The sequence below is a fragment of the Eurypyga helias genome, unplaced genomic scaffold (genome assembly GCF_000690775.1).
Source record: "Eurypyga helias isolate BGI_N326 unplaced genomic scaffold, ASM69077v1 scaffold22267, whole genome shotgun sequence".
NCBI lineage: Eukaryota > Metazoa > Chordata > Aves > Eurypygiformes > Eurypygidae > Eurypyga > Eurypyga helias.
The window spans coordinates 1-11,639 of record NW_010261382.1 but is presented as its reverse complement, the minus strand read 5'-3'; the positions used below and the strand labels follow the sequence as shown (position 1 = coordinate 11,639).

The window sequence follows — 11,639 nt, the reverse complement described above, 5'->3', positions numbered from 1 at the left end:
CTGCTGAAGGTGCTGAATTTAGTTCAGTCCACGCTGTCATCGAATGGGAAATTGTGGTAACATCAAATGTGAATTGTAACCTGTGTTCTGGGCTCCCTAGGCTTTAGCTTGGCTCAGGGAGAAATGAGAAGCAATAGCTCCCAGAATACAAGTGTCCTCAGCAGGGCTGCTCTGATCACAGCCGAGGATCAGGAGGGGCATGTACTGAGCTTGGAGAGATGCTACAGAGACCCAGGAGTGGGCAGGAAAAGGTAAACCTGGACTAGAAAAAGAGGGCAGGTGAAAGACTATGTGTGTGTGGGACAACCCTGCACAGCAGTACTGGAATACACTTACGAGAAGTAGGGTGACAGATGCTTCTCCCTGCCATGAGGGATGAATGGCTGACAGCAGTTCATCCCATGTCTCAGGGAGGGAAAGGGAAAACAGGACTTAAACCAGCATTTTTCAAATGGGAGAGAGACAGAGAGCACACCAGAGGACTCTTGACAACGGCTGCCTTAGACCAATCTGCTTTCCAAAAGACGTAACCGAAAAGGCATCTGCCACAAGGCAGCCAGCAGCTACTTCCCCCAGAAGAGCTGAGGGCCTGATCCCAGTAGGATTGCTGAAGGAAACATGTTACCCAGGCGGAGCATAACAGGGGGAAGGAGGAAAAATAAAAAGGAAAAACCCAAAGAGAAATGTTTACAGGTTTCTCTGTCTCCTTCTTCTGGGGCAGCTTCTTCTTGGGAGCCTTGCGTTCGGCACGTCTCTGCTCAGTAGTGGTGTCAGCAGCTGTGATGAGCTTCTGCAGGTCTTGGGTTCTCTTTTCTCTCTCTTTCTTCCTGGTTTCGATTTTGCGGAGCTCCTGGATGAGGTATTCTTCTTCTGCCACCTGCAGACCAAAGCACGTAAAGGCAATCAGAGCAGCAGAGGAGGGCCAGCAAGGCACGGGGGCCATCTACCGATAACAGCTCTGCTCTGGGCCAGCCTGGGAATGACTATGAGCTCTCCTGCCTAATACCTTGGATTTGCAGAGCACATTATGCTGCACAGCCTTACCCTGCATCCACGGCAATGCCAAGCTACAAACTGGCAGGTACTGTATCACAACATCCACGATACACCCTTCAGCAGCATCCATAAATGGTTAATCCCACCTCCAAAGAGACCAAGACCACAGGTAGAAAGCTTAAAAAGCCTTTACTGCAGTTGCAAATGCAGTGTGGTGAGAAGCTGGTTCCCCTCCCCAGACAGAGCAGGTAGAACCTAGAGCAGCTATGCCTCGTTTCAAGCACAACGTGGGAAGGACAAGCAGAGTCATTACACATATGAACTTGTCATTAGAGGGAACTAGCAACAGAAAAGGATGTTCTCCCCTAGCCTTTGGGGAACACACAAGTTCCTTAACCTCTAAACCCTGGGACCGTTACACAGCTTCAACAAAGAGAACTAAACATGCAGATTTACAGCCTTTGATGTGTTCTGGCAAGATTTTTACTGTCAAGGAAATAATTCTCTCTCCATGGGACTCAGGGACTCATAAGGACATTGATCCGAGACTGCGTTTGTATTCAGAGGACTTGTACAGCAAGTGTCACAGAGAAGATGGTGGCAGTTAGCAGAGACCATAACTCTGCTCACCCAGCCCTCTCTCCTGTGTAGACATGTTTCTCAGTTATTGTCCTTTTGCATCCCTTAAAATGACATGAACTCAACAACAAAAGCAATACTCGGGTGTTGCTCTTGCCTTCCCCAGTCTTCCCCTTTCCCACCCTCCGGCCTACATCATCCACCGACGGCTTCAACTTGTCATAAATCTTTTAGAGCAGAGATGCTCTCTTCCCAAAGTTACCTGCTCCGGTGTCCTGTTGTACAGCCTTTCCAGTTGTTCCTTCCTTCGTCTCTCATGGCCAGCATCGAAGACTGGGATTTTCAGGTCTGTGCCTGGAGCTGCACGAATATTAGCCAGCTTGGCACAGATGTGGTAATACCGTTCCTTCAGGTCTTCCACTGATCTTTTCTGGGGAAGACATCCCAGGAGGACAACGTTAGGGAAGAACCAAGCAAAACCTTGTGCAGTAGCCAGACACACACCACTGGCTGAGGGATGTCGGACGGGGTATAAGACAGAGTGCCTGGGAGGCAGATTAACAGGGAGCCTTGCCAGTCCCGGAGGAACCAGAGGGAAGGGGGAGTTTCTCTGTGAACCCCGTGAATTAACTGTCAGAGGTTCACAGCTACTGCTTTAGAAACACCCACCAGAGCGTCCAACAATACAGCTGAGGGTTAGAGACAATATACAGTGAAGCACTCCCAGATAAACGGATGCAAGGATAGTTGGCAGGTTCTCTCCTCTTGAGACAACAGGAAACTGTGTCAAATGCACAGAAGGCCTCCTCTGAGCTGCTCCAGACAGTGGCCAGTCACCACAACCAAGAAGGTGTCAGCTGCCCATCATTACTCAGAGCCTGAGCTGTGTTCCGTACTCCAAGCACCAAGGGTGCTTGGGCTGCCCAGCTGGGCAGACTCCTGTTATTTCACTTTGCTACAGGCTCTTCATGTGAGCATTTCAGAGATCAACAAAAAGCTCCAGCATTTGGAGCTGTTCTGTAGGAGGCACATCATTCCCCCATATCACCAGAAGGCACGGAACCAGCAGTTACAGATCTACGATCATGACACCAGGGTTGTGTCTTCAGAGCACTGATGGTCCCTGCTTCACAGGAGAGGTGACACAAACCTGCACCAGCTCAGACCATGAGTCGGGAGCAGCGTCAGGGAAAACTCCCAATCCCCAGGGACCATCAGCAGATCCTTCCCCCAGGGCCTAGACTGGAATCCAGGACACCCATGCTGCTCAGCTAAACAAACTCCCCAGCTGCCTTCTCTTCAAGGAACAAGGAATTCTTCTCCTGGCAGGGGGAAGGAAACCTTCTAACTTTCTAATAAAACACAACAGGGAATGAGCACAAGTCACAGTGGATTTAATTACAGACAAAGCAAGCAGCAATGCCCTGTGCTGGAAATTCAATATTCCTTGCTGCCAATAATTCATTATTTTCCCCTAATTAAGTTGATATAAAGGGTAATTCGGTCTTTGCAGGGCAGCAAGCCCTGCACGTGCCGTAGCAGCAGGTTGCTAGCAGCACCTTGGCCCCTGGCACTCACCTTGAACTGCTGGTGATCATAGCGGTCATGAATCACCACAAAGCGCAGATCAAAACGCCGAGCCAGGTCAAAGAGGTGGTCTGTCTCAGCTTTGGTCCACGCATCGTCGTGGAGATACATCTGGTACTCCTGCTCCGAGTAGACGGGTACCTGCACCGTCTACGCAGTGAAAAGAAAAACGTGGTAGCCCTCCTGCAGCACTGCCCTCTGGTAAGGGCTGAGAGAACTGGAGCCAACAACAAAAGCAGCAGGCTGACAGGAGAGGGCTGCCAGGACCCTGAGCAATGGGTCCTGGTAAGTAACATGACGAGCAGGCAGAGCACTTGATAAGGAGCAATGTGTGATCTCAGGGCCACAGATACGACATTCTGGGGAGCCAACCAGGAGGCTGAAGACTATTTCAGGTGGCTGACACCGGCAGAGGTCAGCAAACCACATCCTGACAACAGGTTTCAAAATTAATGAGGCTAACATGCCAGTGAAGCCAAGGTTCAGCCAGCCTCCCTGCATTCCTCTCATCTAGCAGCACCAACAACTTGACATAAACGGCTCTGACAGACGACTCCACTTGGGCTGGGACATGCTCACTTGTACAGGAAGAACGGGAAAGGCAAGGCTGCTTTTGTTGCAGCTCCTAGCCTTTAGCACACCTTCTGCTTTGATACATAACTTCTTTCATGTTTGGTGCAGACAGTGCCACGATGATCTGAAAGGCTGGGTGCTGTACAACTGAGGGCCATAAACTTGGCGCACAACTTTGTCCCTCCCATCCTCACCTACCCCTTCTCCAGCAGAGCCACGGGGCTAAACCACAGTCCAACTCTCAGAGTGTCCCCCGTGCCTAAAGGCCAAACCCACAGCGCTGTCCCCAGCCTGGAACTGCTCTTCCAGGGCTCTGTCCAGAACACAAGAGTCACATGAGCACTAAAGGAACAGTAAAAATACTGACTGCGTTAGGGGAAGTCCTGGCACATGGTAAAGCAAAAGTGCAAACAGGCCTGTGCTTTCCTCCCTTACGCCTTCCCACCACTCCTGCAGCGGAACTTTGCTCAGCTCGAGGAGGTCCTGCCTCCACAATAAAACATCGCGTGTCTGTGAGCAACACACATGCGTCAACACCTCTACACCCTCCTGAGTCCTACACCAGGAAAGTCACCCTCAAGAACTCCATACAGCTCAGAGGAGCATTTCTGACCCCACAGGTAAGAACTTCTTTAGGTCCACAGCCCTTCTTCCATCACTCAGACACAAAAGCTTAAAGGTCAAGTATATCTCTTGGAGATGCACAGCACCTCAACCTTCAAGTACCACCAAGAGAAAAGCCATCCTACTAGACACTGTAAGGATGTCCTATGGACATCATGAAAAAGAGTGTTTTCTAGAGTAGTAGAGTAAGAAATTTTCATTTCCTACATGGAAAGAGCCAGCAGGGCCCTCTGTGAGGGACAGACGGGAAGGCAGCAGATGCCTGATCAGAGAATAGAATGGGACAAGAGCAAAGAGCTCCCCAAAACACATCCTCAACCCCATTCACAGCTGCTGAGGTGAGAACTGCCAAGAAGTGAGAAGGTAGGAACTCATCAGATGGAAAGCTTGAGCCAACCACGGGATGACTGTTTCAAATGCAACATAGCCATGAAAATGCAAATATGACACACACCTCCCCCCGAGGGATTTCCAGCAGAAACTGGCAGGGTTTCAGTTGCACAAGACCTTGGCAGGAATACCCACCACAACTCTACTGACCCCTGTTCAGGAAAGATGAACTGAAATGGGAACACGTACAGAGAAGAGCAACGCGGATGAATAATGGGGTGGGGAACTTGTCTTCCCACACCAGATTGGAAGAGAAAGCAGCCTAGCTAAGGAAGTCTGAAAGGGAATCTGACTGCATGCTAGATGGAATGAAAGGAATACCCACAGGAAAAAAAAAAGAACAACTGAAATAAGGACAAAGAAATCGGCTTGCAAAGAAATGCCAATTTAACATGGAAAATTTAACCTGTAAATGAGAAATGGAGCAGAGTCAGTCCGGAACAGCTTCCCAAGGAAGCACAGGGGCAGGACAATCCAAGTGCTTTTCAAAAGGAACTTGATCAGATTATGAAAGGGACTGGATGGTGCAGGATCTGAAAGAGCCAAGAAGAGGATTCAATGGCCCAGAAAACCCCTCTCAGTCCTACATTTCACACAATGATGGGCATTAAATTAGCTAAAACTGCTCGGGAAAGATCCTGGAGCCATGAGACAGTTCTGTGAAAACATCAGCACAACGCCCGGCAGTGGTAAAGAGACAAACTGAAGATTAAAAATGGTTGGGGGAGGCGGGGGGAGAAACAGGGGGAGAATAGACAGAGAGAAAAAAAAAAAAAACCCAGACATGCAGCCAATGTAAAAACCCACCAAGCAAGTGAAACACAAACCCCTAGTCCACCCACCTCAAAAATTTCAAAAGAAAGGGTATTTGAGAACAGCAAGGGTGACACAGGGCACAGAAAGGCGGATGTATGTCGAATTATGGAAAACACAGAACACAGCAAGGGCAATTTACTACATCGTGTGACACAGAGAGTCTCAGAGGCACCACACGAAACACCCAGGCAGCAGTTTAAAGTGAACAGCAGAAAGAACCTTTGCACACCGCAGAGAATTAACCTGCAGAACTCATTACCATGGGATATTCACAAAGCAGCTTTCTGCCCTGGATGTACCGAGCAAGAATTATTAAACACAAATTCCAAGCTAAGAAATCCTTAAGCCAAAGGCCACCAGAAGCTAGGAAGAAATGATCCCTATTTGCCCCATTCTTAGTCTCTTTCTCTAAGCCTTTACTAATGGCAACCAGAAACAGAATATCGGCTGAGGCGGGCTTCTGCTCCGACATCAGTGAAGCTGCTTTTAGATTCCTGTTTCACACCCGGGGATCAAGGCTCAGCACACACTGCGAAACCCAAGTTTACATTGTGGATTTCACAAAGAGGAAGGATTTGGGTGGGAGACTGGGAGCAGAGAGAAAAGGCACAGCAACTGCCAGTGATGTGGGAGCTGGGTTAAAGAGCTCAAGTGACCAGTGGGGCTAAATGCACAGCGAAATGGGCTCATGCCAAGGGGAGTAAGGGATTCAGGCAGAAGTGAAAATGAAGCCACAGAAGAGTCTGGAAAAGTAAATAAAATTCCTCTGACACAGCAAATGTCTGCAAAACTCCTCATCAGTGCCTTCTATCCTCTCATGCATGGACCCACAAGGGCAACAACTTGCTCCTAACATGTCATCTGCACAGGCACAATTACAGAGGTCTGTACCACTAATCTAAAGGTTGCAGCCTTGCTGAAGGCTCTTCTGTCTGTCAGTTCGTGGCACATGATAAAGGTAAGGAAGCAAGAATCATATAATTACAACACCCGTGTGTGGTCCCCTGATAAACTCAGCTGAACTCAGCCAGAAACTGTTAGAGCAGCAGAGTCTTAGGGAAACAGTTACAGTCCCAAAGTTTCACCCAGACGGCAGCGTAGGTGCCTTGACTGAGTCACACTTCAGACTTCCACCCTAGACATCAGAGAAGAGATACCACGGGAGGCTCTTACCAATGTCCCAGCAAGAAGAAAAGCATCAGCGAGAGCTCAAGCCTTCTAACATACAAGGTCAACCAACCACTTAACTCTGCAGGAAGCCAAGCTTTGTAACCCACAGAGCATCAGCTCTAACAAACTTAAATGTTGTATGCAGTTACAGGAAAGCAGAGCTTTTGTGGAATCATGTTAGCACACACAGGTTTTTTTCCTCTTCAGATTTCCATAATGAAGGAGGTTAAATTACATTATAGAGACACCCTAACTCTGCTCCTTCCTAACTTTGGAGGTCCTGACTTAGAAATACAAATCTTGGTGTAGTTTTCTTTGTGAACAGACATGAAAGGCCCAGCCACTCAAAGCAGATACATCTGGGAGAAAACAGCAGGAGGTTACAACATCACATTGTGACAAGCCAATGTAAGACACAAAGAAGAGGGTACTGCACCACACTGATAGCACAGAAGCAGTTTCAGAGGGAACACAACGTAATTCAGCATCTGGGCTGGAATCTGGCCAAGAGGCTGCAAGCCAGCTTTTTGGCCACAAAGCTCAAGCGAATTTTTTCACACAGGGCAAAATAACAAGACTTAAGACTTTAACGTCTCGCTCGGAAAAGAGTATCTTTTACTACCCAAAGCTGTAATCAGGGGGAAGATGTTGGTTAGGAACTGAATCCTTAGCAAATCAATGACTGCAGACCCAAAACACGGGACGCTCTAGCAAGCTCTGACCACATACTCAGCCCACTTAGCTTGAATGATTCGGAGAGATCACAGCCTGTGGTCACATGGCTGCGGGCCATGCTGCAATTTAAAATGCAAAATTTAAAATGGCCAAATCTAACTCAGCCTTCACTAGTTGAAAAAACCAACTTCCTGTCTGGACATTCAAGAAGCTGACCAAAGGGTATTTTCCAGCTGCTATTTATATGCTTTTGTTTGAAAGTGCCCCCACTTACTTTATTGAACCTGGCAAAAGGGTAGTCCTTCCCTTCCTCTGCTGCTCTCCTCCAGTGGTAAAACATCGCTCCATCTTTTCTCGCTGGGTTGGTGAAGGGCATCCACTTCCAAGGCCGGACTTTCTTGGACCCCAGTTTGGCTTTGACCGTTCGATAACCCTGAGTTGTGTCACTTGGCAGCAGCGGAGGTGCATCCCTGAGGTGGAGAAAAGCACCAGCTGACGAGAAGCAAGAAGCAGCCCAGGACAAACCCAAAGAGATTTCGGACTCAATGTGGGATCTGCCACCACAATGTTTAGGGTGAGAAAACCCGAGTCTAAGCTTTATTCCAGGGTTTGCACTAGACTACAATGCTTCCTGCATCACAGGACATCATGATGGGTTTGAACAGATCCATACAGAGAACAAACTACTCAAGAGACATCTGGGGCAAGGGCACAATCCACAGCAAACTAAATACAGGCTGCAGCAGAATTCTTTTGGCAGAAGTAAAAGCAGGTGCTATTCCCGGCTGCAGATAAAAGAGAATTAGATACAGAGGGGTAAAAACACTGCCTTGTCTGCACCAGACTATTGTGCTTGTACCTAATTCACCTCCTACACAGAGCAAGCCTCTCGAATTTAGAAGAGACACTGTCCATGACTGTCTAAGGGAGAAGGGCATGAGCGTGGGCCAAGCACAAAGGGCAGTCTGGGAAGTGAGACTGCCCATGCTTTCAATGGGGTGCTGCCCTACCACCAAAGGCCCAGGCTACCCCACAACCTGCAGAGATGACCACAAGCCCTTACTTTTTGTCAGAGTAGAGGAGTGCATAAACTTCTCGGTGCATTCCTTCCGGCCTCTTGAAGGTCAGCGTCTCTGAAGATTTCTTGGATTTTTTCTGAAACAAAAGAATTGAATTTTAGATTCAGAAGGAGCAATCCCTGAAGGAACATTAAACTACGTAACCTGGTGCCCTGTGATGGCTTTCGCTTTTATCTGGTTTTAGACACCTTGAATTTCTCCAGGAAAGTTCCTGGTGAAAGACATCGACAGACAAAGCATGCCCAGCCTCAGTGATAGCACTTGCCAGTCCTCACACACTTGCTGTTGCTGATAACAGGCATTTAAGTTCCAAGTTGAGTATCTGGCTGTAATTTTCAGGAGCTAGCGCACTGCCTTTTTTCACCTCATAAGTGCTGTCCCCATGTGAAAATATTCATGCATTCAATTAAATTATTTTCTACCTTTCAGAGAAGACACTAAGAAATGTCTTCCCACCCCCTCTTAGTTTTTTTCACTTGGTTCTGCAGCAACTTCAATTTTTACTAGCTGTGATCACGGTCTGGCAGTAGCCCCCGTGTCAAAACTACTGGTATCACTTAAAAAAGCCGTTCCTGCATCTGCTCTCCCACTTAGGAAGCAAAGAATTTTTTTGACATAGCTCCTTCATACTAGGAATTTAGGGTAGAGACTCAATATAGCCCCTAAAACCTTGTCAGACTTGATTTCTAAGACACGTTCCACCTCATACCACACACACAAGTTTATAAACAGCTTGTGATTCAGGTGGATACAGTAACAGCCACATTACCAAGGTACACTTCATTTAAAGTGGGCCACTTACTGAATAGTCCAGAGCATTTGGTCTAACTGCATCATCTTTAAAAATAGTGACATGGTAAGTAGTTGTAAGTACTTTTTTACCACATCACTACCAACTTTTTAATCAGAGTATCTTGCAGTAGTAAAACTAACACTGTATCATAAATTGTATTAAATCCACAAAGTCACCTTTATCAAGCAAATTCAAAATACCATTACAAAAAAAATAATTTATCATCTTGGACTACAACTATTTTCCATAAAACTCCACGACAGACATTCATCGTATCAGCACCTTTTCACTACTAATCAAACACCTTTCTCTAGTGCGTCCATCACTTTGCCCAGGAATGATGTAAGGCCAACTGAGGCACTTACCCACGGGTCACCACACACCACATTTGAACACAGGCTTCTGGAATTCCCCCAAAGTTCCCAGATTTATTAGAAGTTAATATCAGCAGGCCAGAGATCAGCTCAGCCAGCTCTTTCAGGAGTTGAGAACAAATGACTTGGTCCTGCTGATTTCAATGTTTTTATGCCTAGCAATTTTTATTTTAACATTCTCAGTTACTAATGGACTGGAAAGTACCTCATGGTTTTCTTGTGATTTAAAGACATCAGTCTGTTTCTTTTCTAATTGAAAACAGATCTATTTCCTGAGCAAGTGCTGTGCTGTTATTAGTAATTTTGCTCTCTCCGTGCAACAACAGCTTATACCTTTGCTTTGATTGTTTCTGTGCTTTGTAGAAATTCAGAACATTACACTCACGCCTGCCAGCCGCCTCCCGGGCTCCCCCCAAAACCTCCCACTGCACCTTCCCTTCCTCTCTCTTTCCATTACAGTAAATCTGAGAAACCCATCTTATTCTGTGCTCCAAAAGAGAGACAGCCAGGTAGTAGTACTCCTTCAGCTCTCTGCTAGCTAACAGACAAACGCATCTAGACCAAAGAACTGGCAACCCCGAAGACCCAGTGGCACAACATCACAGGCTGAACCTAGCCACTGAGCTGCTCACCGGACACGTTATTCACCAACACAGCTGATAACCGCTGATTTTAACATTTCAGCCTCTAAATTACTGAAACGCATCAGTTTTCCACTACACCAATTACACTGTGTGTCCTACCCTCAGCAAGGCAGTCATGAAACCACCGTGTTGCTCTTCAGAAACAAATGTTTCAGTGGAGGCAAAGACAGAAAGTATTTTCAGGGATGAGGAGGTTGTGTATATTTTGTTTTGGGGTTTGTTTTTCTAAACAAATGCACAGGCTTTACTTCAGATCAGATCACCTCTGTACCAGAGAGCTCCCGGGGATTTCATCTCCCTTGCCTCGTTTCCAAGCATCTCCACATCTCATAACTACTCATAAATTGACCTTCCCAACACTTCACAAAGCACGGGACAGCCAAGACTTTGCCCGAATTTATAACACAGAAGGCAACAACATACCCTAGCACATTACCACAAAAAACGCAGCATGTGTCAGCATAGGTCCTTAACAGAGCTTACTAATTTGCCCACGTTCCCACAGGCAACACATCCCAGTTCTCCCAAACTTCACCCATACACCTTTCTCTCACAGGGACTGCTCCCACGGTTTGAAGACATTTACCATTCAATCAAGTCCGACAATGGTTTTGTTCTTCTAAAACAGGACTGTGTTATATTATTTCCATCTGCTCGGGAGCTAGACGGTAAACACACTTCACACACTCCACAAAATGGGAATTTTAGAGACAGCTGAAAATATCCCAGGTCAAGCCCAGCTCACCAGGACACCACTTACACAGTTCCAGCTCAAATACCGCCCCAAATGCCACAGCCCAGTTAACTGAGACCACCAGGAACCCTGGAGCGGGGCCCTCCAGGCATTTCAAGATGCCTTGATGGTAGGAACATGCTTTATCCCATTTTTTTTTCCAATATTCACCCCAGACACCACATGCAAGGTCAGTCAGTCCGTAGAAAACATGCAGCAGTCCCTCGGGATATTGTAGTTCACCTTATCCGAGTTGATGATGTCTTTTTTGTTGATGGTGCCCGTGTTCTCTGACTCCACACCGCCCAGCTCCAGGATGTCCCGCACGTCTGCGCCCGTCGCCATCTCTCCACCTGTCCGCTGGCCTTCTCTGCCGCCGTCCCGTCCGTCCCCTCCAGCTCTAGGGTGCGGGGAACCAAGGGGCCGGGGTTAACGCGTACCTCCCACGCGGGCTATCCCACGCACACACAAACGCGCAGAGCTGTGCATATGTACACACGGATATCTACATACACACACGTGCGTGTGTGCATATGTATATATGCAGATGCACACGCACGTATATCTATCTACACGTACACGCCGCCCCCCAGCCGCCTCCCCATC

General features: G+C 47.5%; 1 protein-coding gene across 1 annotated transcript in view; it reads right to left on the bottom strand.

The window, feature by feature from the left end:
* DMAP1 (DNA methyltransferase 1 associated protein 1) overlaps positions 1-11,427 on the bottom strand; it is a 27,519-nt gene extending 16,092 nt beyond the window's left edge. Inside the window, exons 1-6 of the mRNA XM_010155360.1 lie at positions 11,277-11,427; positions 8,474-8,565; positions 7,685-7,880; positions 3,154-3,312; positions 1,838-2,005; positions 692-877 (exon numbers count right to left, since the gene is read on the bottom strand). Of these exons, the coding sequence (XP_010153662.1) occupies positions 692-877; positions 1,838-2,005; positions 3,154-3,312; positions 7,685-7,880; positions 8,474-8,565; positions 11,277-11,378 (903 nt within the window). The 5' untranslated portion in view covers positions 11,379-11,427. The remainder of the gene's footprint in view (positions 1-691; positions 878-1,837; positions 2,006-3,153; positions 3,313-7,684; positions 7,881-8,473; positions 8,566-11,276) is intronic.
* Positions 11,428-11,639: the final 212 nt, after the last annotated feature.